The sequence below is a fragment of the Benincasa hispida genome, chromosome 10, assembly GCF_027475165.1.
Source record: "Benincasa hispida cultivar pf3 chromosome 10, pf3_genome.v1.1, whole genome shotgun sequence".
Lineage (NCBI taxonomy): Eukaryota > Viridiplantae > Streptophyta > Magnoliopsida > Cucurbitales > Cucurbitaceae > Benincasa > Benincasa hispida.
Genome location: NC_143487.1, coordinates 9,761,778 through 9,789,702, shown reverse-complemented (window position 1 = coordinate 9,789,702; position 27,925 = coordinate 9,761,778). Strand labels below are relative to the sequence as shown.

The following is a 27,925-nucleotide window of genomic DNA, read 5'->3' as shown; positions in this document are numbered from 1 at the left end:
ATGCTATAAACTTAATTCAATTTTTTTTAAAGCTAAAATATGTATTATGTAATGTATTATAAATTAGGTTAAATTTCAAATTTGGTCCCTATGGTTTGGATAAGGTTAAAAGTTGTTCCATAAATTTTAGAATTAGTTCCCATGGTTTGATATAATTTCATGTATAATTCCTATGGTTTTTTCAATCTTCTTAAATAATTCCTATCATAGGGACTATTTGTGAAGCTTTTATCAAACCATATGGAGTAAATTCTAATTATAAACCATAAGACTTAAATTTTAACTTCTTCCAAACCACAAGGATAAATTTTCAATTTATCTTATAAATTATATAATCTACAAAATAATAATTATACAATTTTTTAACATAAAATCATGTTCATAAATAAATTAATAAAACTTTGTCAGCTAATATATAGTAGGTAACTAAAACTAATTTGTAATTGTTTAAATTAGAATCTAATTTCTGAATTTTGCTACCAAACACTTATCTAAAAGCATAAAATACAACTTTCTTTTCCTTAATCCATTATTTTCAAATTTCTGTTTTCAGATTCTCTACCAAACAAATTCTTAACTTTCTTTGACATGGTTGTGCACAACTTTGGCAAGAGGCCATAATATTAAGTGTTTGTTGTATTATAAGAAAAAAACAACAATCAGAAACGGAATAAGATAAACTACTTTTTATAGTTTCTCAATTTGGCCTATTTTTCATAAATATTTCTTAAAATTTAGAAACAAAAGACAAAAATAATTATCAAACAAATCTATTTCTTAAAAATAGAAATAGAAACGGGAATATTGTCAAATAAACCTAAGTACTTGAGATCTATATTCATGAGAAGTGAAAACTAGAAGAAAATGGCCTTTTCTAATCTTGATCTTTATGAAGGTGGTGGGAATGGGGATTTTTTCTTGGAAGAAGAAGAGTATAGGGTGGGTTTTCTTTTTATAGAGAGCGACGACGATGGTGACAACAATAGTGATGAAGATGAGCAGTCGAAGTTGGATGCCCAAAGATATGTAAAGGATGGGGATCTTTAGGAGAGGAGAGAGATTTTTTATCTGTATATGGGTTTATATTTTAATTTTATTTATAATAAGGGGGCTTTTTAAATATTAAAAAATCGACCAAATTATTTACAAGATGTAGCAAAACTTCACAAATTCGGCAATGCCCAACTCCAACCCACTGAAATACCAAAAAAACCCATCTCACACGCAAAAAACATCCCCAATCTACCGGCATGACCCAACACACGGTTAAACGAGAACCACGTAACGATTTTTCCATCCAATGCATGCATTAACAATTCATCTTCATTTCTATCATTCCAATTTTGAATTCTCCTCTATTCTTCTTCTTCTTCTTCTTCTTCTTTTTCTTCTTCCACTGTTGTTGCTTCTTGCTCTTCTTCTACTTTTGTTGTCGTTGCTTCTTGCTCTTCTTCTTCTTCTTCTTAATTCTTCTTCAGTCGCCATTATTACTCCTTCTTCGTCTATCTTTTATCGACGCCACTGAATCTTATAAGGATTTAACAAATCAACTACATCAGTAACTACTAAACTCTTTAAATTTATAACTCTTTTCTTTTCTTCTCATCAATCTATTAGCGGTCATAGTTATTAAACCTAATTTTTGTTCAGTGTTCATAGTTATTAAATCTAAATTTTATGAATAGATGGTAAGTAACATTAAAAGGAAAATGGTCAAAAGTGAATCATTAGGCAAAGTAAATAAAATAACTACTGAAAACAAGAAGAAGAATTAAAACCAAAGGTATAAATGTTAATCATAAACTTGTGATAGATGGTGATACTGTTCTACCACTATCTGTCTGAGATAGATAATGATAGCATCCTATTACCGTCTATCGCAGATATATGGTGATAAAGAACTATCACTATCTATCTGATATAGACAACGATGACGTTTTATCACTGTCTATCGGAGATAGATAACGATAGCATTCTATCTCATATAGACAGCGATAGAAAACTATCACTGTCTATTGCGATAGATAGTGATAATCCTCTACCACTATCCATCTCATTATTAAGTAAGTTTCTTACTGTCTATCATATGCATATGCCTGCAGGAAGTTGAATGTTGAAGATGTTGACGTTGAAAAAGAAGAAGATGAAATCGAAAAAGAAGTTGAAGTTGAAAAGAACTATAGTGTGTTCTATTCTATCATGGATAGACAGTGATAGACTTCTATAGTGTCTATCTTATTATTAAGTTTTTTAAATTTAGAAGTTTCTTACTTTCTATCATATGCTTGCAGGAAGATGAAGTCGAACCAGACGTTGAAGTTGAAGTTGACGAATATGCTAAAGTAGACATTTATCTATGTCTATCACAATGATAAAAGTTCTCCTACCACTTGCTTATAGAAGTTCACCTTCCGCTTGCTTGTGATAGATACTGATAGTTCACAGTTTTTAATAGAAGTTTGATTGTTTTTCTTCAAATTTGCATTAGAACGAAGGTGTGAGGTTTTATTAGTGTATATAAATGAACTTATATCAATAGTTTATTTGATAGACTGTTTGTCTTGAAGGAACTCTTATTCAATAGTACTTGCGAGCAGAAGCGGATCTTTCCAGTTCATTGTGACAGAATTACTGCATATACATTCAAACATACTTTCATAATGCTAAAGGGATCAAGAAATCATACCAGATGAAGATTTTTTCTTTAGAGTGAGTCTGAAGCCCAACCGTCTACCTCGAACAGTCACCACTCGGACAGAAGAAAACGGAGAAGACAACACCACTTAGAGCCCTCAGTATTCTTGGAGTGAGAATCCAAAGTGTGGGCTTTGTTCGGATTTGGTAGAGGGAAGGAGGAAGAGAGACCGTACACAACGATCAAGCAAGTGGGAGATGCGGTCGTCTATCGCATAGACAATATGCTTGATCATTTAGGTGAAGTATATGATCGTGTAGTAAAAGTAAGCAATCGTCTAAACAATAGTGTAGGAAAAGGTAAATGACCGTGTAGGAAAAGGGTGAGCGATCGTCCAAACGATCGCGAGGAAAAACTAAGCGATCGTCTATACGATCGTTTAGTAAATATCGGGAGTTAAACGATCGCTTAGGAAAAAGGTAAACGATCGTTTAGATAATAGCACTCGACAGTGTAATCGGTATGCGATCGCTTAGTAATATCGTATATGTAAGCGATCGTGCAGTCACTATCGTATAGGCACTGATTTTCTAAATGATGACACTATCTTTTTTACAATATCCATGCACACCGAAATCAACACACCGTCTGCTATTTATAATGCATTCATCCGTTATTTAGAACGAAAAGGTGCCTTCCCATTCCCTTTATAACTGTCCAATGAATATGATCTTATTACATTCATAACTTATAGATTAATGTCATATATTAATTATAATATTTTTTTCTCTACTAGATATAAATCATATTTATATCTATTTTTCTCCAAATTAATGTATTTCATACATAAAGTTAACTATATCATATTTAATTAACTCGTTCAATTATATCATATACAATCGAACTCCCTCTTGTCAATTTGAACATTTCAAATTGACCTAAAAACTGACTCTCAACTTGTATACAAGCTACCAAGGGGACCTTATGGACCTATGGCTCGACGCTCCAACGGTACGTGAATAGTTAACTAAACTCTTTAGTCATATATCCACCCTCTGTTAACTGTCAGACATTCCACTAAAGACCGACAGTTGAACTCTTCTTGCCATAGATATATTTTTATGTTCATTGGATATAATCAATCATCAGTATGATGACCCTTCACAGATGCTCGTAATTACAGTAGGCCAATTTACCGTTTTGTCCCTGTAGTTATATCTTCCTCCTTAAGTACCACTGATCCCTTTAATGAACAATACAACATAGTCCTACTATGTTTGAACACCTCTCGGGCCATGAGAAAGTGCATGATGCCACATCGTTCAAGCCCTAGAATCAATCCTTAAGGGAGCTATCTATCTACTTACCCCTGTCTCAGGAAAGGAGTGAATTCCATTTTGTGTAGCTGAGTTTCCAACTCCCAAATTAGACGAATCTCCAAAATGATAGGTTTGAGTCGGCGTTCTGGCCACTCGCACCCATGCAAATCAAAGAACCATCCTCAATGGCAGGAGTTCCCAGCTCACTCAGGATTGAGGTCATGTTATCTATGGTCATCCTAGTGAAGTGAAGTCTTAGTTATGAATGGTGTTATATAACAAGACGTTAACACTTCGTGATTAGGTCTTATACAAACTCTTTGTATAGAACGCCCCCGCTCGCATGTCCCCTACACGAATGATCAAGATCAGACCATCTGTGACAAGTCATAACATTTGTGACTATTCCACAAAGCGGGCCGCATCCGTAGCGTTACTAGGATAAAGTTTCTCTCCTATATCCATATAATACAGACCATTTTGGTTATCACTCAAGACATGATCCACTTGTATGTCATCACATACATGCTTAAGTTACATATAGATAACTAGAGATATTAAGTTTATTGGTTTGTGGTAAAATTTAAAACATCTAAATGTGCAAAGTCAAGTAGTGAAGTAAATATCATTTATATTATACATCACAAGTGTTCGTACAAAGTTGTTTGCAAACTACTAGACACGAGACTTTAGGGGCATAAACCCCAACATGTCTATCATTGATAGATAGTGATAGACATTTATGACTATTTATCAATGTCTATCAGTAATAAAAGCAGATAGACATCTATCAATACCTATCACTGATAGTTTGTGTGTTTCCTTCAATTCTATTGAAAAGTGAAGGAATTATTAAATTTGTTTACAATTTAATAAAAGAATAAATAAAAAAATAACATTCATAAACTCTAATATCCATCCATTTGTCGATACATGTATTAAAAATGCAAATATAATGATTACATCGTTGATTAATTGGTTCAAATTTGCAAGTCCTACTATTGTGATCTTTTCGATTACAACAATTAAATCTTGACAACTACAAGATCCTAACTCTAGCTTCACTATGAATTGTTTATGTCCATCCATTACCTTGTATTCAATGTTGCTAATTAGATCAACCTAATAGATAAATACGAGAAAGTTAATCAATATTACCGAGTGTATAAGGAAAACAAGTGTCTATTGGAGATAGGTACTGATAGAAGTCTATCAGTGTCTATCGCTAATAGAAATTTATCTTCATATATCAAAGATGGACACTAATTCATTATATCAGTCTGATAGACACATATGGTAGTCTATCTATATCAATCAAAGATAGTCTATCAGTGTCCATCTCTGATAGACCACGATAGAAATCTATATGTGTTTACCAGAGATAGACATTGATAGTCTATCTTGAAGGAAATCATACATGAGGATTTCCATGAGCAGCGGAATGATCGTTCCAAATTCCATTCAATATTGAACATACACAATTACAGTCAAGAAACGGAAACTAACAGGTCATGCATAATACAAAATTACAGCATGCTTATAGATGAGATCAAGAGATAAAATATACCTACCTTTGAAGACTCATTCTTCAAACTCCCTCGATCACTCCAAGCGTCCAAGACGGCAATACACGAACGCTCAAACACAACAATCACAACACAACACGATCAACAGCAACCACCACAGGAACAATGCGGACACACAATGAACGACCTCCAAAACCTTGAACTCAGTCGAATTGAGTGAAGACACCACCACAATGGTTACCTTGGTATTCTCAGTGTGAGAATCCAGAAGTGTGGGCTCTGTATGGACTTGGTTAGAGGAAGAGACTGGAGGAACAACAATCGTGTAGACGATTGAGCAAGTAGGAGATGAGAAGTGTCTATCATATAGACAAAATGCTCAATCGTGTAGAAGATGGCAGCCTATCTATAGACAATGTCCTGCAATCATTTAGCTACGACTAGCTTAGTGAATTATCGTATAGTGACACTCTACGATCATTTAGTCTCTATATTAGCTATCGTTTAGTGAAACAATTTCACTTGATAGTCTTTCCATCATTTTCTTTCTGAAAATAGCAACTCCTTAATTTTAGGAAAACATTTTTCCTTTTATCTCACCGTTACCATAAAACCACCAATAACCTCCCACTCAATTGGTTATTAGAGAAAAATAATAATTATCCAATAATTAATATTATTATAAATATACATGATAACCAACTTACCATATTATATTTATGGTACTTCTGGTACTTAATGTAAATCATATTTACATTAATCCTTTACTTGATGTATCTCATACATCACACCAATTATATCATATATAATTGAATTTCGTTTTGTCAATTTGAACATTTCAAATCGACACCAAGAACTGATTCTCAACTTGAATCCATTGAGCTACCAAGAGAACCTTATGGACTTGTAGCTTGAAGCTCTAATGGTACGTGAATAACTGACTAAACTCTTTAGTCATGAGATCCACTATCCGTTAACTGTCGGACACTCCATTAAAGACTGACAACTGCACTCTCCTTACTACAGATATATTATGTGTCCATATCAACCAATCAACAGTGCGATAAACCTACACAGATCGCTCGTAAGTATAGCTGAACTTGTAACGACCCGACCCCCTAGGACTTAGGTAAGGCCGTTACTAAAATAAATGCATGCAAAGAATTTAAAACGACGCTTAGTTATTTGAAATAAATGCTAATTAAAACAAGAGAAGTTCAAAAGACATTTATTAAATGCAATTGATAAAAACAATAATAGGGTACCCATAAATCACAAAGGTTAATAAATACATATGAAAAACAATTCTTAATAATAAGTTTCAAATATCAAAACTAAATATTAAGAGAAACATGAAAAGAACTCTAAATCTCATGATGCGGAAGCGAAAAAACTAGTCCCAGTGGCTCGATCATGAATTCCGTTGTGCCATCGCCGAAGGAAACACAAACTGGTGAATCTTGAAGGAAACAAAAAACTGGTGAATCCTGAAGGAAACACAAACTGGTGAGCATCTAACTAATCAATGAGGATATTCACACAGTCTTAACGTGCTATGATTCAACATTGTACGGTTCTAAAACATACATAAAAATCCTTGATACCATGGCTGCATCACATACACATAATTCTTAATAACATATTATACATCATCCATGTATAACTTACATCATAAATCCACAACATGCAAGTATGCCTCAACACCAGCAGATCAGACATCGACATATGAAAACACATACTATCACATATTAACGATCAAGCACTTAGGTGTATATGTAAACAAATCAAAATTCGTGCCAGAACATACTTTGATTCAGGTCATACTGTCAATCAACATGCTAACATTTACTATAACATACACTTATCATGCTAGCATACAATTAAAACTGGCCCGTGGGCAGTTCCAGTGGTAAGATTACTTACCTCAAAGTTAAATCCAAAGAAGCCCAAGCAAGCTTATCCTTTTCAAAACAAGCAACACCTAAGATAAATCCAATATTTAAATCAATATTTTGGGTCTAACTCCAATTAACCAAATTATTCAAAGACCTCCAATTTTACTTCACCTAAACTATAGCTCGGTCTAAACTTAATTCCAAAACCCACTTCTGTTGGTTACCTGAACATACACAAAGTTCAAAATTAATAACTTAATTCTCCATAATTAATCTTAATTCAAAATAACCACCCAAAAACTTACTCCAAACTTACCAAAGTTCAAAAGATAATTGGCCTTTACTTTGATGAGCAACACCCTAAACGTATCAAGTCTTGAATCTAAAATCCAAACCAAGGAGATGTTAACAATTTTACCCCAAAACCAAAACATATAAAATTTAATCTAACCATCCCCAAACTGATTGGTGTTCAAGAGTAACCACAAGAATCGCAAACCTTATTAAAAACACCTCTTGAACAACCTTGAATTTGGTGGATGGCCGCTTCAACAATTTTCAACTCTAATTTAAAGTCAAATAATGCAACCAAGGTTGGGCATCCAAAAAATCCTTTAAGAAACCCAACCCAACAAGAAATGATCTAACCCAAATCCAAGATTCCCTTGAGATCACGCAATGGCGGCAAGTGAACCCAAGTGATGGTTGAGGCTTCAACGGTGACAAAAACTTCGATGGCTGAATGTGGACGGCTAGCTGGGGTGTCGAATGGCCTCACGGAGGCTGAGACGAGAGCGAGGCGCGTCGCTGGACGATGTTAAGCGACGACCGGACGACTCTACTCGACGGACGACCTGGCGTAAGGGTTGGGTAAACAGATCAAGCGGCAGACGCGCGGATTCAGAAGGTGGGGCTTCGAATGCGGTCGGGCCTCGCTGAACGGTAGGCATCAGTTGGGCAAAACCTCGGCGGAAAGCGGCTAGGGTCGGACCGACAGCGTCTGGACGAAAGGTTGAGGAGATCGACTGTTGGTAAAGGTTGGCGGCGAGAGTGACGCGGTGTGGTAAGGCGTCGATGGCGGTTAGAGGAAAAAGAAAAACGAAGGGGGGGAGGGTTTCACATGAGAGTGAGGCGTGAGGGAGAGGGTTATTCTTTTTATTTTTAAAATAATAATAATAATAATAAAAGGAAAATAGTACAATCATAATTAAATCCTTTCCATATTCCACCTTATACCATTTAAATTTCTTTCATTTTCCAAGAAAAATAAATTCTTGCCATAAATTTCCAAATTGAGTTTGACATTGAAAAGAATTTGAATAATTTCCACGCCAACACTTAAATCCTCGCACTTATACTTTAAATTCAAAATTTCCAAACGTGCCCTTCCACTAAGGATAATTACTGAAAAGGGAAAAAATTACATTATTATTAAATAAAAAGGCACGGGATGTTACAGGACCAATTTACCATTTTGCCCCTGTAGTTACATCTAACTCCTTAAGTACCACTGATTCCTCTAATGAACATAAGTCATAGTCCTACTATGACTGAGTCCTCTCTTCCAAAGAGAAGCTGTGACCACTATGTTCAAGACCCGGGATTAGCCCTTAATGCAACAATCTATCTACTTACTCTTGCTTCGGGGAATGAGTGAATTTCATCTTGTGTAACTGAGTTCCCAGTTTCCAAATTAGACAAATCTTGTCCAAAAAGGTAGGCTTGTTAAGTTGGCAATCTGACCACTCTCACCTATACTAATCAAAAGACCACTCTTAAAGGCAGAAGTTCCCAAAACACTCAGGATTGAGGTCATGTCACCTATGGTCGTTTAGGTGAGATGTAAGTCTTAAGTATCAACGACGTTATATAAAGAGACTATTCATTTCGTGGTCCGGTCTTATATAAACTCTTTGTATAGGACACCCTCGCTTGCATGTCTCCACATGAATGGTCAGGATCAACCATCTGTAGTAGTTCACAACACTTGTAAAACTCTACAAAGTAGGCCGTATTCGTAGTGTCACCAGGATCAGATATCCCTCATTGATCCTTATATTACAGACCTTTTTAGGTTATCACTTAAGGCATGATCCACTTGTATATCTCATATACATGCTTAAGTTTTCATACAATAACCATGGAGGTTTGTTTATTGGATGTGAGTAAATGCAAAATAAAATAACTCTTATTTTATTCATAACAATGTGTACAGTTTACAAATTACGAGACTTTGAGAGAATTAGGACACCAATCCCAACATATCTTTGCTTGATAGACATAGATAGACATTGATAGACTATCTTTGTTTGATAGACAGAGAGAGTAATCTATTTGTACCTATCAAAGATAGTTTATCAGTGTCTATCTCTGATAGACCACGATAGAAATTTATTTGTGTCTCTCAAAGATAGATAGTGATAGATTATAGCAATCGATAGACAACAATAGTAGTCTATCGCTTCCCATCATGATAGGTGGTGATAGACTACTAGAAAATGGCATTTGGCTGTCATGCGTTTTTCCAGAGCTCTTTCATATATATAGCTATAGATAGTGCTAGATGTTCTACTATGGATTACGAATTTGTGGTTGAATTCTATCTTTTTCTTCTTAGTACAAATATCACCGTCTATCGCGATAGATTGAGATAGAGTACTATCATTGTCTATTTCGATAGACTGAGATAGAATACTATTGTTGTTTATTGCGATAGAGTATGACCATTGACGTCTATCGGGATAGATCGAGATAGACTATTATCATCGTCTATCACAATATATGATGATAGACTACTTCATGGCATTCAGTGATCGTGTGTTTTTTCGAGTCAAGTTGCTCTGTTATTGAGCTGAGGATTATGTAATTATATGAAGAGAATATTGAAGAAAGAAGAAGAAGGTTGCGTTTTTTTCCGAGTTGAGTTAGCTTTGTTATTGGGTTGAGGAGGAGGAGGAGGTATAGGAGATGAGGAAAAAGAAATCAGCGATCAAAATAAGCTCGCCAAGTTCAAAATAAAAAAGGGTACTTTGGGAATTTTTTTTAAAAATAAAATGTTTCTCCCGTGCGTGACCATCTCTATATATATTTTTTGCTACATACTTTTCAATTTTTTTTTTTTTTTCATTTATAAGAATTTCTCTTATAATAATTATATTATCTTAAAAATGACACAATCAACCGATTCTAAAAATACATGAACCAAATTTAAGTATTTCATAAAAACTAAGCCTCCAACTCAGGCTTAGTTTCAGCCCTTCGTTTGTTCTGCTATCGATTGAATGATTGGAGGGAAGCCACCAATATTCTATAATGCATCTGTGTTTAAATTGTTAGTCCATGTTCGGAATTGGAAATAGCAATTTAACACTAAAAAAAAAAAAAGCCCAAAGCCTTCAATATTACAACTCATGTAGCAGGTGAGAGCATTCAGTACAGCTGTGCCATACATACTCTTCAATCATCTCATGTGAATACCATTACATTATTACATCTCTCAATATATTAAATCCATCCAAATTTGTCATTCTAGTTGCATTATTCAATTCAATTAAGCTTTTTATTATTATTATTTTTATTTCAATTAAATCTTCCAACTCTATTTGTTATATTAAATAAAATTAACTGTTATTGAACTAAGTTGATGTTGGTAAATTACATAGAAATTTGTAAAAGGCTATTGTGGAATTTAATAAAGGAGTTAAATTGAAAAAAAATTAAGTTGAATTAAAATAAAATTAAAGGGTAAGAAGAAAGAATTGAAACAAAATGAAAGATCTGAGAATCCGAAAACAAAGGTTACACACATCACATGGACATGGTCGCTCTGGCGTAGACCTTTTGTCACAACTACCCTCCCTGGATCCCCAAAAATTAAATGTATGGGGTTAGATTGGGAGGGGTAAATTTGTCAGAAGGGATAAGAAGATGGGAGGAGAGGGACCCATACAAAGCCTGGCGCGCGCCATCGCTTGGAATTGCAGTTTGGCATTGCGGATGCGAATTGATTATCAAATCTGGTTTTGTTTCGCGCATTAAAGCCTCTCCGACGCCAACTCCGACATTGCCCAATTTCATTCTCTTCGGTAGTTCCTACAACCCTCCCATCGCCGCCGCCATTTTCGACATTCTCAGACGCAGGCTCACGTAGGGGAAGATGAGGGAGATCATAAGCATCCACATTGGTCAGGCTGGGATTCAGGTCGGCAATTCTTGCTGGGAGCTCTATTGCCTCGAACATGGCATTCAGCCCGATGGTATGATGCCCAGGTAATGCTTTGTTCATCTTCATCTCTCTACCATTCTGCATTTCAATTCTCCTCCCTTCTCATTCCTTTCCCTCTTTTGATCGCTTTCCTTTTTTGTTTCCTACCTTCTCTGGTCTCTCTCGATTTTCGGAAGATTTATCATCAAATGGGTGTTCATCTGAAGCTGGGCTACGGGATCCGAGTCTAATTTCTCATTGGGACTGTTGGATTTGATTATTTTTTACAATTTTTATAGCATTAGGGACATTTTTCAAACAATTTCGATATCACTTATCTGACTGCATTTTGATGCGGAAGATTTATATGTGCATTTTTGTCAGGTTGATTACCTATTAAATGGGAGCTTCTGTTTTCTTTTTCCAGTGATACATCCGAAGGTGTTGCACACGATGCTTTTAATACATTCTTTAGCGAGACCGGTTCAGGCAAGCATGTGCCTCGGGCTATATTTGTTGATTTAGAACCAACGGTGATTGATGAAGTTAGAACCGGAGCCTACCGACAGCTCTTTCATCCAGAGCAATTGATATCTGGAAAAGAAGATGCTGCCAATAATTTTGCTCGAGGACACTACACAGGTGACGGATGTTGCTTTGTGGATTCTTAGTTGACATTTTATTTTTGGTCACTCCGTTTGACGTATCTTTTGACTTTGATTTTATAGTTGGAAAGGAAATTGTAGATCTCTGTCTTGACCGGGTCAGGAAGTTGGCTGATAACTGCACCGGGTTACAAGGGTTTCTAGTCTTCAATGCTGTTGGTGGTGGCACTGGTTCTGGTCTGGGTTCGTTATTGTTAGAGCGCTTGTCAGTGGACTATGGGAAGAAATCAAAGCTTGGTTTCACCATCTACCCATCCCCTCAGGTACTGATAATTCAAATGTAGATTAATCAAAACATTTGATCATTAAGAAGAAGAATCACTCAAATGGCGATACTGGAATTCTTGGGAAATTGTTGCTTGTCTGAACAATATTGGGCTTTGATCAGGTTTCAACTGCTGTCGTGGAGCCTTACAACAGCGTTCTTTCCACTCATTCCCTTCTTGAGCATACGGATGTTGCTGTTCTTCTTGACAATGAAGCTATATACGACATTTGTAGGAGATCTCTTGATATTGATAGGCCTACATATACCAACTTGAATAGACTGATATCTCAAATTATTTCATCCTTGACCACTTCATTGAGATTTGATGGAGCCATCAACGTGGACATAACAGAGTTCCAGACGAACCTTGTACCATATCCTCGCATTCATTTCATGCTCTCTTCATATGCTCCGGTTATCTCAGCAGAGAAGGCTTACCACGAACAGCTATCTGTACCTGAGATCACAAATGCAGTTTTTGAGCCTTCGAGCATGATGGCTAAATGTGATCCTAGGCATGGAAAATACATGGCTTGTTGTTTAATGTACCGAGGAGATGTTGTACCCAAAGATGTCAATGCTGCTGTTGCCACCATTAAGACAAAGCGCACCGTGCAGTTTGTTGACTGGTAAGTGGAAGAAATATTTCTTGTTTATTTTTGAAGTTTTAAAGCTTAAGTTAGGACACACTCTCAGTTTCCTCGGGGATTGTTTTTGATAGTTTGTTTCGTGTTGTAGCTTTTAAGAACTAGTTTGTAGAGTGATGAGGGTGAGTTGTAAACGTTCAGATTATTATAGATCAGGAATGTAGAGATTACTATGCGCCTGAAATAATCATTCACAAGCTTGTAGTGAAGGAAGAACAGGTTAGTTGTTCTGCAAGGAAAAGAATGAAAAGGAGAGAGACCCATGAGAACTCGGGGAAAACAACTCTTTAGAGAAAAGAAAATATAACAAGTTGTGGATTTGTTTCCCTGCAGAAGATGACAAAAAGGTTTTCTCTTGTTTGTTCTAACTTGAACTTATATGTTCCGTGGTTAGTCCAGGGGACATAAAATTCGTATGGTGAAAAGTTGGGGGCACTTCTCTTTCTGCCCCTTCCCATTGCATGGATGAAAATTTTCTATTTCATGTCACGAAGCACAAGGAATTCGTTGATAGTGAGGGCACATTACTTTCAAATTAGTCTGAGGTTTAACTTAAAGTTATTTTGGCGGATATGAGCAATTTGACCTCAATGGCATTGTCATTTTAACATTGGTTTGATTTTGGATTGTAGAAAAAAACTTGATGATGGGTCTGTTTTGTAGGTGTCCCACTGGCTTCAAATGTGGTATAAACTACCAGCCTCCGACGGTTGTACCCGGGGGCGATTTAGCCTTGGTTCAGCGAGCTGTTTGCATGATCAGCAACAACACAGCAGTAGCTGAGGTGTTCTCTCGCATCGACCATAAATTTGACCTGATGTATGCAAAGAGAGCATTTGTTCACTGGTACGTCGGTGAGGGTATGGAAGAAGGGGAGTTCTCAGAGGCTCGTGAAGATCTGGCTGCTCTCGAGAAAGACTATGAAGAAGTTGGCGCTGAAGGTGCGGATGATGATGAGGAGCCTGAAGATTACTAAGTGTGCATGGTGGTGCTTTTATCCCCATATTTCTTGTCTAGTTCAAGAGCCTGCCGTTTTCCTTTCTAAAAGCAATTCTGCTTTGTTCTTGTAGTAAATTTCGATTATATATCTTTGTGGCTCTGTGTATGAAATCAGGAATATTTACGCCAGTGTTTTGACTGTAATTCTGTATTGTCTTGATTGTGGATGGATCGATATTATAATAGATAATATAATATCACTAGTTGTACATTTGTTTTTAATATGAAAAAGTTGTACATGTTTGGTGTCTTTGAGGGAGAGGTCATTTGGCTTGCTTGACGACAACAAAACGTGCTTGGCTTAGATGGGCCATCATCAGTTGAATTTCTTGGACTCCAGCAAAACTCTCACTTGTTGACAGGTCCAATCATATACCCCTTTCTTGTCATCTCCAATAGGTGAGACTGAAATTCACACCTTTGATCTTTTGTAATCCATCTACTCTCTAGTCAAGATATATTAAAAAAAAGTAATGCCTTTTTTGAAGTTAAGATGGATAAATTGTTTTGATAATAGTATAAACGCCAAGCATAATAATGAACTCCTATGCACAAATTAGGTTGTTTCCATCCATTTTTTATATTTAGATTGGGCTACAGGTGTAGTCTCTATCAAATTAGGTTGCTGATGTGAAGGCGTTTGAATTAATATCCCGTCCTTTGCCTCATGAAAAAAATTAGAAGAAACAGTATGACATGGAGTCTTTATTCCTTCCCTGGCTCCAATAAAGAAAAATGAAGTAGAGAGGGAAAGCCGTATAATCAATCAAGTTGGGCAGAAGATGTGAGGCGCAGTATCAGAGCCAAAGGAATCATCATATGTATTTCCTAAATGTTGAGTGATTCCATTGAGTGCAGACAAAGGCTCATCCATATCCAAGTTGAAGCCAAGAGGAAGATGGGAGCAGCATGAATGGGTGACGTGACAAAAACCCATCTCAAAGTCTCCAGTGCAGGTGCTCCAGAGTGCATTATTATCAAAGATGTGCATGTCTTGGACTGTGGCAGAATGGGCAGGAGTTTTGATTGCGTTTCGCTTCAAAGTAATCTTGTGGATGAGGAGGTTTCTGATTTTGATAGAGAGGGCGGAGGAAGAGGTGGAAGTGAGAGTAAAGTTGGTCCGAGCATTGGGACCGCGGATGAGGCAGGCGGCTTCGTCGTAGGCTCTTGCAGCCGCCTCCGCCGTGTTAAAGGTCCCCAGCCACATTCTAATATCATGAGTTGTGTCTTTGATCTCTGCCACCCATTTCCCGGAAGGCCTTTGCCTTACACCAACAAAGCTGCGTTGCCGTTTACCAGATCTGTCCTTGCTGCATTTGGCGCCTGGAAGCTTTTTATGATCTTGTTTCTCAACTGAACCCTCCATCTGCTGACCAACCCACGTTCTGGGGATGGAATTGGTTTTATAATGGCGGTATCAGGAACGGCTTTAACTTAGTGGCGTCCTCGTCTTCAATGTCTGTTGATTTGGCCAATTACTGAGTGGTCGCCAACTTCAGTTACCACACAAGAAACTCGTGGAAGCACGACGTTGGGAATTGGGATATTGGATATTGGGATAATATCATATATACATATACCAATAATGGAAGTTTCATTACAAAGCAACCTTCACTTCACTTGTTTTTATTTCCCCCACTGCGCTCACCAGTAGAGATGTCCACGAACTATGGTCGAATTAGGGTCGTTCATAGATTGAATTGGATTGAAAGACTTTTTAGATCTAACCTAATTATTTGAATTTTAAATTTTTTTCAACACAAATAACTCTTATTAAAAAATGAACTTGATCATTTATTTTTTAAAAAAATTCTAAAAAGAAGCAAAACGTAAATAGAATTGTTTTTAAATATAAAAAAATAAATCAAAATATGGCAAAATATGACAATTTTAGAACTATCAATAATAGACACTTGGTCTATCAGTGTCAGTCTTGTAAATATTTTCAACAGTTTTACCATTTAAATAATTTTTCACGTAAATATGTAAAAATTTGATTTAATTATTTTCATATATTGAACTAAAATTAACAACTCAATTTCAATTTATATAGTGAATTTTTTTTCTAAAGTGCAAAGAAACTACTTTTAAGAGTTGTTGAAGAATAAATTATTAAAAAATATTGAAATTAAATAAAACTAAAATCAATATATGTATAAATAATTGTGTTATAAGTAATAATATATATATATATATTAAAGTTAATAATAAATTCGGGGTGGTTTAGGTTGGTTTGGATTATATTAGATGAACCCATGAACCAACCCAACCCATAAAATTTTCATTTATTTGAACCCAACCCAACCCGAATGAGTTGATAACCCAACCCAAACCGCACGGGTTGGGTTGGGTTGATCGATTTTTTCGAGTCATCGGGTTTTTTGAACATCCCTACCACGAATGGGACGAGGACATGGAAGTCTTTACCATCCCCATTTCCACCTCCTATTTCAGTTCCCATTCTTGTGAAATTCCATGCAGTATCGAGGCGGGAATTCGTTCTTTTATATAATTTATTTATTTTTAATAATTATTAAATTTATCTTCAATCAAATAAGATTTTTATATATTAAATGAGTTATTCTCAGTATGTTTTTTTTAATTAAAAAACACTATAAAATGTTATACAAATAATAATATTTTATGGGGTTGTTTTCATATATAGCAAAATAATCAATTTATTTACAAATATAGTAAAATGACAAAAAGTTTCTTCATTTTTAAGAATAGCTTTCTCCTTTTCTTTTAATTATTTTTGAAAATATTTTCAGCGATTTTGTCATTTTACGCAATTTATCTATTTTATGTGTAAATTTATAATTAAAATATTTAATCTCATAATTTCTAAAAATTAAAATTTAAATATTACAATATTGTGGCCTAATCTTCAATTTATATATTACAAGTTTAAATATTACAATACATGATCTTCAAACTAAAAGTCTTAGAGATTAAAATATTTTTAAAATATATTAAAGTATGAAAAACTTAGGATGAAAATTAGAAAATAATTAATCATTCAAGCTATGATTTTTGTAAAATAAATGATAAAAAAATAACTTTATATATATATATATATATATATATATATATTACAAAGTAAAAACTCATATTCTGTTTTACCGAATGTGATTTTTTTTAATTATTATTATTACTATTATTATTATTATATATGTAAATATGTGTGTTATATTCATTGAGATGGGACCGGGCCCGAAAACGGAGAATGTAATCTTTGTCCCCGTTCCCGTTTAGCCAGTAAGGAGAAAATTCTCCTTGCTCCCTCTCCCATTCCCCAACCAATCGGGGATTTCCCACCTCGTTTGAGAAGGGTCCCACGGAACCTTGATCCTATAGAGAGAAATGGACATCTCTACTTATCGTCCTCTCACAACTTTACCCATCCCTATTTTCACATAAATAATAAGAAAAACAAAGGTATTGCTTAACTAAGTAGGAAGGATATGGACGTGAATCTAGATATGGATCTCTAATTATAAACTCTACAACTTCTATAGAGAAATAGGGAACAAAAGAAAATGTGCTAACTTTTGAATTATGAATGTCGATAGATATAGATCTTTAATTGTTGATATGGGTAAGAGTACAAGTCTAGAGAGGAGTAAATGATGAAAAATAAACCAAAAAAATTATGTGGATTTCACGTAACAATTAAGGAAAATGAGATTGACGACCTTTTTTAGTAATGACTACATTGTTTGGAGTATGCCCACGGTTGATTCTCATTGAAAAGTATGGTAAAATAAAAAAAAAATGGTAATGATGTGGATCCCACATTTTTCATTCTCATTGATTGTTTACGTTTACGGTGGATAAACATGACCTTAATTCACTCAAATTTATAAAAGACTTGCAAAAATATTGTGGATGTAAATTTTAAAAATAGCATAGCTCAATTTGTTAAAATATTAAATTTTGACTAAGAAGTATTTACTTCAAGATCATGTTTCTTAAAATTGAAATTTGAATTAGATGAATGTGATTAAAAATAATTACTATTTTATTTTTTTAAAATTATACGTTTTCTTTTAATTTTAATTGTGTTGGGTAAAAATTTAACTTTCAAAACAAGAGGGAACCAACCTTTTAGTTAGAGAATCCCACATTGAAAAATTTAGGGTTGGAAGCCTCCTTCATGTACTCCAATCTTGAGTTTTAGATTTGGATCTCAAAGGGCACCCATGTTTTGAAGGAAATGAAGAGATAGACCAATGTGGGCTCAATGGATGTCCACCTTGTGGTGCATGCATGTGATTATTAATTTTTAAAAAAATATTATTTTTTATTATTATTTTATTATTTATATATTTTTTAATCGAAAAAAAGGAAAGGGTCCACTTCATTTGCGCTTCTCCGCTCCTCCGTTTCGTCCGTGCACGTTCTGGGGCGGAGAGCCTTTTTCACTCCCTACGATTCGACGCTGAAGGCCTATAAAAGGCGTGACCTTCAGCAGTTCGAATACACAGTTTCATTCTTCACTTCTCATTTAATTTTTCCTCTCCTCTTCCATTTTAGTTTTCCAAGCAGTGGTTTAGAAATGGTATGTGTTCTGATCAGTAACGGTGCATTTTCGATTGGGTTTCTTTTGGATGTTTTATCTTGGGGACGACGTGGCAATTTTCAGACCTATTTGCATACTTGGACAGAGCCGCGAAACATCTTAAAGAGAGCGAGCTCCGTAACTCAGCCTATAATGAGTTTCTGTTTTGCAGGTTTTGCTCTTTACTTGATCAACATGCCTTGACCGTTTACTGTTCGTCGTTCTGAGGGTCCTGCCATTTTCAACAATTTTAAGACGATACCGCCGCATCATCAATGGCCCTCAATAGCAACAATAACCTTATGATATCTGACCTTAACCATCCATTTCGATTCGAAGGAGCAAACTTTAAGTGGTGGAAGCAAAAGATGTTGTTCTTTCTCACCATCAAGAAAGTTGTCGAAACTTGTACCAGAGCTAAGTCGATCGTCCCTTTAGAAGAACCAATTGAGCAACGGATAAAAAAAAGCTGCTGAATAGGAGAAGGAAGACTTTCTTTGTAAGAATTTTATTTTAAATGGTTTGATTGATGATCGGTATGACTACTACAGTACAATGAAGACAGCGAATGAGGTCTGGGATGCTCTGCAAAAGAAGTATGATACCGAGGAGGCTGGGTCGAAGAAATATGTTGTTAACCGTTATCTCAAGTTCCAAATGACGGATGAAAAATCTGTGGAGGCCCAATCCTATGAACTCCAGAAGATAGCCCACGAGATAATTACTAAAGGTATGCCTCTAGACGAACAATTCCAAGTTGATGTTATTATTGATAAATTGCCCCCTTTGTGGAAGGACTTTAAGAACACCTTGAGGCATAAGACCAAGGAGTTCTCCTTGGAGAGTCTTATAACCCGACTAAGGATCGAGGAGAAAGCTCGGAATCAGGACCAGAGGGAGGAGGTGGACGTAGTATCTGGGAAACCCGATTCTATCGTGGTAAAATCTGACAAAAAATCTAAGGGGACAAAAAGGAAAGGTCAAAACCGTGGCTCCAGCAACCAAAACCAATAGAAAATACAGAAGCCCCCTTCAGAAGAAACGGTACAGTTCCTCTGCTTTAATTGTAATAAACCTGGGCACATGGCTAGGAATTGTAGGAACAGGCGTCGTCCTGCTGGTCAGGCGAACCTGAAAGAAGAATCGTTAGTCGCCATGATCACAGAAGTAAATGTGATCGGTAGTTATGAAGGGTGGTGGATAGATACTGGCGCTATGTGCCATGTCTGTCACGACCTTAGTCTATTTAAACTTATACTGAAACTAAGGATAAGAATATTATGTTAGGAGATCACCACTCCACGAAATTTGCTAAAACTGGCAAGGTGGAACTGAAATTTACCTTTGGGAGGACCTTCACGTTGAAGGACGTTCTGCACACTCCGAAGATAAGAAAGAATTTGGTTTCAGGCTATCTTCTCAACAAAGCCGGGTTTACTCAAATTATAGGGGCAGACCTATATACCCTTACCAAAAATAATGTATTTGTAGGGAAAGGGTATGCAACTGAGGGAATATTCAAATTAAACTTAGACCTTAATAAAATGAAATCTTCTGTGTATATGTTGTGTTCTATGAATATTTGGCATGCTAGAATCTGTCATATGAATAAGAATTTAATTAGTAACATGATTAGGCTAGAAATGATACCTAAGTTATCCACGAATGATTTTGATAAATGCGAGTATTGTAGTCAGGCTAAAATTACTAAAACTTTGCATAAATTTGTACTTAGGAATTCTGAGCCTCTAGATTTGATTCATTTTGATGTTTGTGAATTTGATGGCATCTTGGCTAGGAACAGTAAAAGATATTTCATTACTTTTATTGACGACTGCTCTGATTTTACTTTTGTATACTTGCTGAAAAACAAAAGTGATGTTTTTTATGCCTTCAAACTTTTTGTTTCTAAAATAGGGAATCAGTTTAATAGAAAGGTTAAAAGAATTCGTAGTGATAGGGGAATCGAGTACGACTCGGACAGTTTTAATGAGTTCTTTAACTCACATGGAATAATACACGAAAAGACCGCACCTTATACTTTTGAAATTAACGGAAAAGCTGAAAGGAAAAATAGAACTTTAGCTGAGCTAGTAATTGTTATTTTACTTAGTTTAGGAGTCGCATCTTATTGGTGGGGTGAAATCATCCTTACCGCATGTTATGTCCTAAATAGAATCTCAAAATCTAAAAACAAAACTTCATCTTACGAAATTCTCAAGAATAAGAAACCAAACTTGTCCTACTTTAGAACTTAGGGTTGTCTAGCCTTTGTAAGGATTCCAGACTCAAAAAGGAGAAAATTGGCTAGTAGAGCTTACGAGTGTGTCTTTATAGGTTATGCCTTAAATAGTAAAGCCTACAGGTTCTATGATATAGGGAACCAAGTGATCATTGAGTCAAATGATGCCGACTTCTTTGAAGATAGATTTCCTTTTAAATCAAGGAATAGTAGGGGGCTTTGGATCAAGTGGTATAACCATAGTTAGAAATCCTAACCTTAGAAAGGAAACCGACCCAGAACCTAGAAGAAGCAAAAGAGCTAGAACCACCAAAGATTTCGGAAAGGACTTCCTAACCTACAATGTAGAAGAAGATCCTAAAGATCTGACAGTTGCCCTATCCTTAGTAGATGCCAACCTATGGCAAGAAGCCATAAATGATGAGATGGACTCACTTGAGTCAAATAGGACTTGGCACTTAGTAGATCTAACCCCAGGATGTAAGGCAAAGGGTGCAAATGGATCTTAAGGAGGAAACTTAGACCTGATGGGACTATCGACAAATTTAAAGCCAGGTTACTAGCAAAGGGCTTTAGACAAAGAGAAAACGTAGATTTCTTTGACACTTTCTCCCTTGTCACTAGAATTACCTCTATTTGTGTCCTGTTCTCTCTCGCTTCCCTTTATAACCTTGTAATACATCAGATGGATGTAAAAACCGCTTTCCTAAACAGTGAACTTGAAGAAGAGATTTAAATGGAACAACCTGAGGGTTTTGTTGTCCATGGTCAAGAAAATAAGGTGTGTAAATTAGATAAATCTCTCTATGGACTAAAACAAGCTCCTAAGCAATGACATGAAAAATTTGACAACCTTATCCAATCTAAAGGTTTCTAGGTCAATGAAAATGACAAATGCATCTAATCTCTGCACTATCTTGTGTCTATATGTAGATGATTTATTGATTTTTGGGTCGAACTTGCACGTCATAAATGATGTAAAATTAGTATTTAGTGCGAACTTCGGCATGAAAGACTTAGGAGAAGCTAGTGTAATCTTAGGCATAAAAGTAAATAGGTCTGAAAAGGAAATTTATTTGGATCAATCTCACTATATAGAAAAGATTCTAAAGAAATATAATTACTTTGAGTGTAAACCAGCCTGTACTCCTTATGACCCTAGTGTTAAGTTGTTTAAAAACACTGGTGGTAGTTTTAATCAATCTGAGTATGCAAGCATCATAGGCAGTCTTAGATACGCTGCCAACTGCATTAAGCCTGACATAGCTTATGTTGTAGGATTACTTTGCAGGTTTACAAGCAGACCTAGTAAATAGCATTGGAATACTATAGAAAACGTAATGAGATACTTGAAGAAAACCCAAAACTTAGGATTACATTATCAAAAGTTTCCGACTGTCCTAGAAGGGTTCAACGATGCTGATTGGAACTCTCTTTCGGATGACTCAAAAGCTACAAATGGCTATATCTTTAATATAGCTAGCGGAGCTGTCTCTTGGAAGTCCAAGAAACAGACTATTTTAGTCCACTCTACAATGGAGTCAGAAATGATAGCACAAGCGAGAGCTATAAAGAAGTAGGTTGGCTTAGAAGTCTGCTATCAGAGATTCCTTTATGGGAAAAGTCGGTACCAATCATATTGATCCATTGCGATAGTACTGCAGAAATCGCAAAAGTTCAGAACTGTTACTACAACAGAAAGAGATGTCAAATACGTCGTAAGCAGAGTACCATTAGAGAGTTTCTCACTACTGGTGCAGTTAGAGTGGATCACATATGAATTGATGAAAATTTGACAGATCCTTTGACGAAAGGACTGGCCAGAGAAAATGTTTTCAAAATCTCAGAAAGGATGGGACTCATGCCTATAGAAAGATGAATCACAGTGAGGAAAACCCAACTTGTAGACTGAAGATCCCAAGAAACAGGTTCAACGGGTAATAACTGATCACGAGTGATACATAGTGAATCATGCTAAACCAAACACAGAGTTCCATTCTTATAAGTTAAAGTCTGAGCATGATATCCTGAAGCGTAAGAAAGGTTGAACTCAGTTCTTAATGAGATCTATACTTGATTACAAGTGGGATACCTAGCTACAGAAGTACTCTTGATAGACTCACCTGTGTGAATGTGGAAGTGATGACCGCTTTCTATAGAGTTTTTAGGCAAACTCTCTAGAGCATTCACTAAACTGGGATACACGTGCTAGGCCTTAAAGCACGGACTTTCGTACTACACCTTAATAACACTTGTGTGAGATGTTGTTAGAGATAGAGTTCAAAACCAAGGATTACTCTAGTATATTCTGAATCATCTACACTATGTAAAGGTTCAAGTCGTAAGACACCCTTGCTTATGCATAGTGTTGTATAGACTGAAACTGCTCGATGAAAATCTTTTCTCTCTTTCGCTTTTTGATTAAATTTCCAAGTGGGGGATTGTTGGGTGAAAATTTAACTTTCAAATTAAGAGGGACCCAATTTTTTTGTTGGAGAATCCCACATTGAAAAATTTGGTGTTGGAAGCCTCCTTTATGTACTCTAATCTTGAGTTTTGGGTTTAGACCCTAACGGGTACCCATGTTTTGGAGGGAATGAGGAGATAGACCAACGTGGATTTGGTGGACGTCCCACATGCGTGTCGTTGTCCGTCCGGTCGGTCGGGCGGGGCATTGCGAGGCGCGTGTGTGTGATTATTAAATTTAATAAAAATTTTATTATTTTATATTTTATTTTTTAACCGAAAAAAAAAGGGTCCGCGTCGTTTGTGCTTCGTTCACTCTTTCATTTCGTCCACACATGTTCTGAGGCGGGGATCCTTTTTCACTCCCTACGGTTCGACGCTGAAGGCCTGTAAAAGGCGTGGCCTTTAGCAGTTCGAATACACAATTTCATTTTCATTTCTCATTTCATTTTTCCTCTCCTCTTCCATTTTAGTTTTCCGAACAGTGGGTTTAGAAAGAGTGTGTGTTCCGGTCGGTAACGGTGCATTTTCGATCTGGTTTCTTTTGCCTGTTTTACCCTTGGGACGATGTGGCAATTTTCAGACTTGCTAGCACACTTGGGCAGAGCCGAGAAATATCTTAAAGAGAGCGAGCTCCGCGACTTGGCCTATAACGAGTTTTTGTTTTGTAAGTTTTGCTCTTTGCTTGACCGATGTGCCTTGATCGTTTACTATTCATCGTTCTGAGTGTTCTGTCGTTTCCAACAAATTGAACTATAAAAATTTGAATAGATCAATACAAATTTAGTAACCATTTTATTTTTTGTTTTTGATTTTTTTAAAATTAAGTCATTTCCTTTCAATTTCTTACGATGAGTTGCATCTTTCTTAATACAAAGTTGAATTCTTAGTCAAATTTCAACATGTTTTTAAGAAGAGTAGTTGTTTTAAATGGTTTTTTAAAAATATTTACAAATATAACAAAATATCATTGTCTATCAATAATAATAACAAAATGTCATTGTCTATCAATGATAAACAATGGTATTTTGTTATATTTATAAATAAATTGACTCATTTTCTTATATTTAAAAACAACCATTTTAAGAACTTTTTTTTTTAAAAAAAAATTGACTTGATTTTTTTAAGATATCGATAAAAAACAAACAACAAATCAGGAAATTTAAATATAAAAGAAATGTTTATAAGCTTAATTTTTTAAAAAAAGGAAAAAAAAAAACCCTAAGGTCTCATACAGTAACTATTTTGTTTTTTAAAATTAAACTTATATCATCCACATTTCTTACCATGATTTGTATCTTTATTAAATACAATGGTTCAGTTCTTAGCCAAATTCAAAAAACAAAAACAACTTTTTAAAAGCTGTTTTTTTTAATTTTCAAAATTTAGCATGGTTTTTCAAACTATTGATGAAAAGTAGATAACTAAAAAAGAAATTCGATGGTAGAAGTAATGTCCACAAGCTTAATTTTCAAAGACAAAGACAAAATGATTACTAAACAGAACCTAAATAATTATCAAACGAACTTTAGATAACTCATTAGATTGCAATATGTTGGTAGCAAATACCATTATAGGAATTTCCCCTTTGCAATTGATTTTCATTTGATTGAACCAGATTTTTACTACATGTGCACAAACAAATTGTGATTTTATCGTCCCTCCATTCTGGGTTATATAGATAAAGGGGTGGTTTTGAAAGTTAATTGGGGAAAAGGGGTGGTTTCCAAATTATTTAGGGAAAAGGGGTAGTTTTTTTTTCCATCCGAATGTGCCTCTTGAAGAGACACATTCGGAAATATTTTATTATTTTTTTACTGTATGCCGCATTAATGCGTTTGTTGAACATGATCGTTTAGTAAATTACTATGCGATTGTTTAGTAAATTATACACAAGCGCTTAGTAATTGATACACAATCACTTAGTAAATTATACACGATCGCTTAGTAATTTAGGCACGATCGCTTAGTAATTTAGGCACGATCGCTTAGTAATTTAGGCACGATCACTTAGTAATTTATACACAATCACTTAGTAATTTATACACGATCGCTTAGTAATTTATACACGATCGCTTAGTAATTTATACACGATCGTTTAGTAAGTTATACACGACCGCTTAGTAATTTATACACGACCGCTTAGTAATTAATACACGATCATTCACTTATCAATGATTTGTTTATCCAATTGTAGATCAATGGCGTTACTTCGCATCTTTGTACAATTTGGTGGAGATTGGGATGAGTCCGGAAGAAATTATGTTGGTCGTCATATGAAAGGTCTGGAAGTCAGAAATGATATAACAATCAATGAATTAGTGAGTATGATGTACCAACGACTGAATATCGATCCGGAGTTGTTTGATATACACATCAATTGTACTGTACAATATGTAATTTTAGCACCAATTTTAGTACCAATTATATTCTGTACAACACCAATTGTACTGTACAATATGTAATTTTAGCACAAATTTATCTAAACGATCGCTTAGTTAAATGTACAACACCAATTGTATTCTACAAATTTATCTAAATAAAAACTAAACGATCGCGTAATAGTTAAGTAAACAATCGCTTAGTATTATTTAAATGATCGCTTAACAAAACCTAAGTGATCACTTAGTATTAACCAAACGATCGCTTTATAAATTAGTACACGATCGCGTAATGGATATCTAAACGATCGCTTTATAAATTAGTACATGATCGTGTAATGTATCTAAACAATCGCTTAGTATTAGCTAAACGATCGCTTAGTATTATCTAAACGATTGCTTAGTATTAGCCAAACGATCGCTTAATATTATCTAAACGATTGCTTAGTATTAGCCAAACGATCGCTTAGTATTCTCTCCGATCGCTTAGCAATATCTATCCGATCGTTTAGTATTATCTAAACGATCACTTAGTATTAGCCAAACGATCGCTTAGTATTCTCTATGATCGTTTAGTAATATCTATCTGATCGCTCAGTATACTCTATCTGATCACTTAGTAATATCTATCCGATCGCTCAGTATTCTCTAGCCAATCGCTTAGTAATATCTATGATTGATTTGATAGTAATATTGCTATTTTGAGATTAAGAAATTGCTATGATTGATTTGATATACTCGATATTAATTTTTAATTTCAAATTATTTTTTTTGTTTAAAGTTGTTAGAAACTTATGCAAAAATATAGATATTAACTTTCGACTATTGTAAATAATTGAATTTCAAGTGCATTTTTGTAATCGAATTTCATTAATAAATTTAATCATATGTACAATGTTCTTTATTCACGACTGGAAGAAGATCCTCTATTACGCCTAGATTGATTTTGTTGAGTGACATAGTGTCCACGATCGCCATGCCCTCTTACACTTGGTGGTTGACTTTCCTCTAGAAAGTGTATACCCTCACTACATTGTCGATATGTAACATACTGGTCATGGATATTTGGATAGATATGTGAAGTTTGTCCTTCTTCCATGCTTAGTGTAGTGAAGGTTGTTGGAAAAAAACCAAATGTTGAGGGAGAGGACATCATAGAAGTGTACTAATCGACGGGCGTTGTTGGATATTCATTCTGAACATTAGGTTGAATAGGAACATCCTCATGTTTTGTTAGATCACCTTGTTCTTCCATTGGAACGTCATCATCGAAATATCACACTTGATATATCGAGGTGAGCCTACGTAAGGCTCTTTGATTAGATATTGGGAAATTTGGAAGCTCGGCCTGAAAAAGAATTGAATAACAAGTTAATGACTTTAAAATTTATTTTGATGTGTAATGAAGAAATAAAATCAAACAATCATAGTAAACAATAAACTCATACCAACAAGTGATAGGATGCTCCTACTTTAATTATGTACAGCCTGCTCACAATGGAATACCATTCAATATATCCAGGCTCGGTACCTACACCTTTGTTAATAGGAGATCTACTAACAACCAACTGTATCAATTTTCCCAGATTGTAATTTGAGGAGCCAGATATGCAATCCAGTCTCGCTCATGCCTGCCCCTTAGATCGTGTGAATGAAGTCGAGCGTCCGTGTTGCAATGTTGAGGAATTTGTTGCAACATCCCAAATTGATGCATCACACGATCTGGGTGATGCCACTCCACAAGGAAGAAGCATATGAGTGGAAATCTAGATGTCCATATCTCATTGCCATCGAGACAGTATGGCGGCAATAGTTGGATCAGATGATTATATGACTCCCAAATAATCTGCATGCATATGAGTCAAAAAATGAATTAACCAGAAGATTGAAACATTATGAATATATGATATATGAATGAATAAAATATTACCTGGTTAGGCATATATGTATCGAGTATATGCCTATATTGTACTAGAACATGTGTAGGTGCTCTAATTACAGAATAGTTGTCATTCCATCTACAACAATCAGAAGTTAAATTTTAGCTATTAGTATTTTCATAATGAAAACAACAATAATGAGGTAAATATGCTTACCTTACTGCAAGTGGTCTATCG

At 35.3% G+C, this 27,925-nt stretch overlaps 2 protein-coding genes across 2 annotated transcripts; one reads left to right on the top strand and one right to left on the bottom strand.

Annotated features, from left to right (window-relative positions):
* The first annotated feature begins 11,274 nt into the window (after window positions 1–11,274).
* TUA5 (tubulin alpha-5) lies at window positions 11,275–14,380 on the top strand. Its single transcript, XM_039046196.2, has 5 exons — window positions 11,275–11,644; window positions 12,007–12,221; window positions 12,308–12,507; window positions 12,633–13,141; window positions 13,823–14,380. The coding sequence occupies exons 1-5, from the start codon at window positions 11,532–11,534 to the stop codon at window positions 14,133–14,135; spliced, it is 1,350 nt and encodes a 449-aa protein (XP_038902124.1). The 5' UTR covers window positions 11,275–11,531; the 3' UTR covers window positions 14,136–14,380.
* A 326-nt stretch (window positions 14,381–14,706) lies between these two features.
* LOC120088916 (ethylene-responsive transcription factor RAP2-11-like) lies at window positions 14,707–15,760 on the bottom strand. The gene has a single exon (XM_039046354.2). The coding sequence runs from the start codon at window positions 15,522–15,524 to the stop codon at window positions 14,925–14,927; it is 600 nt and encodes a 199-aa protein (XP_038902282.1). The 5' UTR covers window positions 15,525–15,760; the 3' UTR covers window positions 14,707–14,924.
* Window positions 15,761–27,925: the final 12,165 nt, after the last annotated feature.

What these genes read in the sequence shown, in the direction of transcription:
- LOC120088916 (XM_039046354.2), bottom strand. Translation starts at nt 15,524, where the DNA reads ATGGAGGGTTCAGTTGAGAAACAAGATCATAAAAAGCTTCCAGGCGCC.
- TUA5 (XM_039046196.2), top strand. Translation starts at nt 11,532, where the DNA reads ATGAGGGAGATCATAAGCATCCACATTGGTCAGGCTGGGATTCAGGTC. An exon ending in TGCTCGAGGACACTACACAG is followed by an intron (nt 12,222 to 12,307) that starts GTGACGGATGTT and finishes TTGATTTTATAG; the next exon opens with TTGGAAAGGAAATTGTAGAT. An exon ending in CCATCTACCCATCCCCTCAG is followed by an intron (nt 12,508 to 12,632) that starts GTACTGATAATT and finishes GGCTTTGATCAG; the next exon opens with GTTTCAACTGCTGTCGTGGA.